The sequence below is a fragment of the Carlito syrichta genome, unplaced genomic scaffold (genome assembly GCF_000164805.1).
Source record: "Carlito syrichta isolate Samal-C Ts95f unplaced genomic scaffold, Tarsius_syrichta-2.0.1 Scaffold305142, whole genome shotgun sequence".
NCBI classification, from domain to species: domain Eukaryota; kingdom Metazoa; phylum Chordata; class Mammalia; order Primates; family Tarsiidae; genus Carlito; species Carlito syrichta.
This window is the reverse complement of record NW_007249238.1, coordinates 14,370-17,837: the sequence shown is the minus strand read 5'-3', so window position 1 is coordinate 17,837 and position 3,468 is coordinate 14,370. Positions and strand designations below refer to the sequence as shown.

Genomic DNA, 3,468 nt, shown 5'->3' with positions numbered 1-3,468 from the left:
TTTTTTTTGAGTAGGAGTCTCACTCTGTCACCCAGGCTGGAGTGTAGTAGCATGCTCACAGCCACTGCAACCTCTCGACCTGCTGGGCTCAGGCAATCCTTGTGCCTTAGCATTACAAGTAGCTGGAACTACAGGTGTGAGCTACCACACCTGGCTAAGTTTTTGATTTATTGGAGAGATGAGGTCTAGCTGAGTTGTCCAGGCTGGTCTTGAACCTGGGACTTAGGCAATCCTCTCACTGGGGCCTCCCAAAGTGCTGGGATTATAGGCGTGAGCCACCGTGCCCAGCCTAATCTGTATTTCAACATGAACAGATATCACATACGTTTTCTAACTACTTACTATATTTAATCAGGTCTTTGTACATTACTAGAAGTTTATTCATGTCTTTTTCTTCTTTCTTTTTTTTTTCCTGAGTTGGGGTCTTGCTCTATCACTCATGCTGGAGTGCAGTGGCATGGTCACAGATCATGGCAGCCTCGACCTTCTGTACTACATTACCTTTTGCAAACCCCCTAACCTCTCTCAGCCTTAGCTTCTCCCTCTATGAAGTAGGGATAATAATAAAGACTACCTCAAAAGGTTATTATGAGGTGGTGTATATACAATGCTTAGTATAGCACTAGATGATAATAGAATAATGCACACTCCATAATGTTAGATATAATTATGTTTAATATTATTTGCATTCATCTTCCTTGAACACATCCTTCCCAGAGAAATTGCAATATGTTAATTCCCATAAGAGTAACATTCAGTAGCCTGCCTAGCTTTAATTTCATTTATGCTGAATCCTCTAGTAAGCAAAAGTTGGTGTTATTGCTGCAGAGGCCCCAGTAGATTAGAGTAGGTGGCAGTTGACATTGTGAATAGTGAGAAGCAGCAATAGCCTCCACAGTTCAGCAAGATGGCTATATCTTGGTCTTCAGTGTCTCACATCCAAGGGAAGAGAACTAACCTGCATCTCACTGGTTGCTAAAGGAGGCTTCTGTATTATGGATGAACAACTGGTCAAACCTGACCACAAGATTCTGGACTACCTCACCAGGTATTTTTCACTTTGCCCTCAGCTCTTCTGAGCACTGTCAGACTAGAATGGAATAAGGCTTAATAGGAATGGCCCTCAGCTTCTGTTTTAGTTAAGTTTTATCTACTTAAATATTATCAGAGCAGAAGCTGGGGCATCACATCAGTGTATTTTAATACTGAAATTGCACAATGTCAGTATATAGCTCTTGCCCTTCTTGTTCTGTAATCTTCTTGTGACCATAAGTCAGCAGAATATTGTCTTTCTTGTTCTAGGCAGATAGTAATTATTATCTGCAACTGCCAAGCAGTTGGAGATTTGCTTTCTAATAAGTCCTCAACTGAAAATCTGAAATCATCATTTGGTAGTCAAATGATCCTAGAATTTAATCTGCCTTGCCCCCCAAACCAAAACAAAACTAATTTTTTTCCATAACAGAAATTTAAAGCTCAAAATGTTAATCGGGTTTTCCAAAGATTAGCATGTAATTTCAGAATGTACATACAGTGACTAGGCAAAGAACAAACTAGTGAAACATTACTGTTTCCATCTACTGAAGTTGCACCTATGGATTCATGCTTACTTAGGCACCAAGAGGCTTTGATAGTAATAAAGACTGTCCTGCTAAGCGGACTTGATGATTAGACAGTATTCTTAGGGAATAATCACGTGGCAAAGATGTGTATACAAGTATTGTTTTTCACAGTATTGACATTCCAAATATGAGAATATAAATATCTGAAAGTAGGGTATTATTTAAAATTAGCTATATCTATATGCTGGGTACTCTAACCATTTAAAGGATGTCCTAAAATAGATTTATTGATGTGAAAACTTGGACAGACTCATGTCATAAAGCAGCTCATGTATTGTGGTTGTATTTTTATAAGAAATACACACATTAATATATATGTACCAGAAATAGGAAAGGATATTTAATAAAATGTAAAAGGTGATTATCTCTGGGTGGTAGGATTATGACCAATTTTTAATTTCCTCTTATTTGTATTTTCAACTTTTGGGCACAACATATATTAAATATAATTTTTAAAAATATTCTTTTTGAACTGACTTCCTAGGGAGGAAAACTTATTAATATCCCAGGCTGTCCATTGCTCCTTTTTTTATTGAAAGCTTTTCAGGAATCACAAAGAAGATTCTTAACCCAATGATGACCAAACTTAAAGATGTACAGAGGCAATTAAAAGCATTGCTTACTGCTGATGCTGTAGGCTTGGATTTCAGAACATTAAAAGTGAGTATCTGAGCCAGGCCCGGTGGGTCAGCCTGTAATCCCAGCACTCTGGGAGGCTGAGGTGAGTGGATTGCCTGAGCCCGCGGGTTCGAGACCCGCTTGGGCAACTGGGTGAGACCTCACCTCTACCATAAATCAAAAAGTTAGCCAGGCTGGTAGCGCCTGCCTGTAATTCCAGGTACTTGGAAGGCTGAGGCGGAAGGATCGCCGGAGCCCAGCAGGTCGAGGCTGCGGTGGCCGGGAGCAGCCACTGCACTCCAGTCTGGGCGACAGAGTGAGACTCCAACTCAAAAAAAAAAAAAAAAAAAAAGGAAGAAGGCTGTTAAAAAAAAAAAAAGGCCTATATGCAACTGTAAGCAAGAATGTAGAAATGCACGGCTAAGAAAAGATAATGGAAAGAGATTGATTCGGGATTTAGGGGAGGGAGACAGGAAAAGCTTCACTGAAGTAACAGGCATAATAAAAGTAGCTAGCAGTTACTGGGCCAGGCACTGCATTAGAATGCTTTACGTAAACCGGGCTCGGTGGCTCAGCCTGTAATCCCGCGCCTTTGGGAGGCTGGGGTGAGTGGATTGCCTGAGCCCGCGGGTTCGAGACCCGCCTGGGCAGCGAGACCTCATCTCTACAATAAATCAAAAAATCAGCCGGGCGTGGTAGCGCATGCCTGTAATTCCGGCTACTTGGAGGACTGAAGCGGAAGGAATGGCAGAGCCCAGCAGGTCGAGGCTGCGGTGGCCGGGAGCAGCCACTGCACTCCAGCCTGGGCAACAGAGTGAGACTCCAACTCAAAAAAAAAAAAAAAAATTAATCTTAAGCTCTAAATTTCATCAATTCAGGACTTATCTTTAGGGGTCAGGAATATGTGAAATCAGGTCAAGAACAGAAAAATCCCATGCTTGCTTTGTTTCCCCCCCCCACTCAAACCTTTTTGGTTGTGAAATACTTTCCAATTTGATAAAGGGTTTTTAGTCACATGACATGGAAAGCATCAGAACCAAAAATGACAATGGGCTTAGGCAGTCTGCCTAAAGCCTAGATTTGAAGACATGACTGCCAGAGGAGAGGCAATTCATGTGAACCAGTAATGGTTTGCTTAGCAATGAAGGTGAGTAATGAAACCAAAATGTAAGTTCTAAGAAAGTAGAAGGTTTGTTTCCTTTTCTTCTGATTCCTAGCACTTAACACA

The 3,468-nt window shown here is 41.2% G+C and overlaps 1 protein-coding gene across 1 annotated transcript in view; it reads left to right on the top strand.

The window, feature by feature from the left end:
• The window catches only part of REXO5 (RNA exonuclease 5), a gene marked incomplete at its 3' end in the record, with an annotated part of 23,019 nt that overhangs the window by 7,745 nt on the left and 11,806 nt on the right, over positions 1–3,468 (top strand). The window contains 2 exon segments of the mRNA XM_008061197.2: positions 874–1,048; positions 2,162–2,282. Of these exon segments, the coding sequence (XP_008059388.2) occupies positions 874–1,048; positions 2,162–2,282 (296 nt within the window).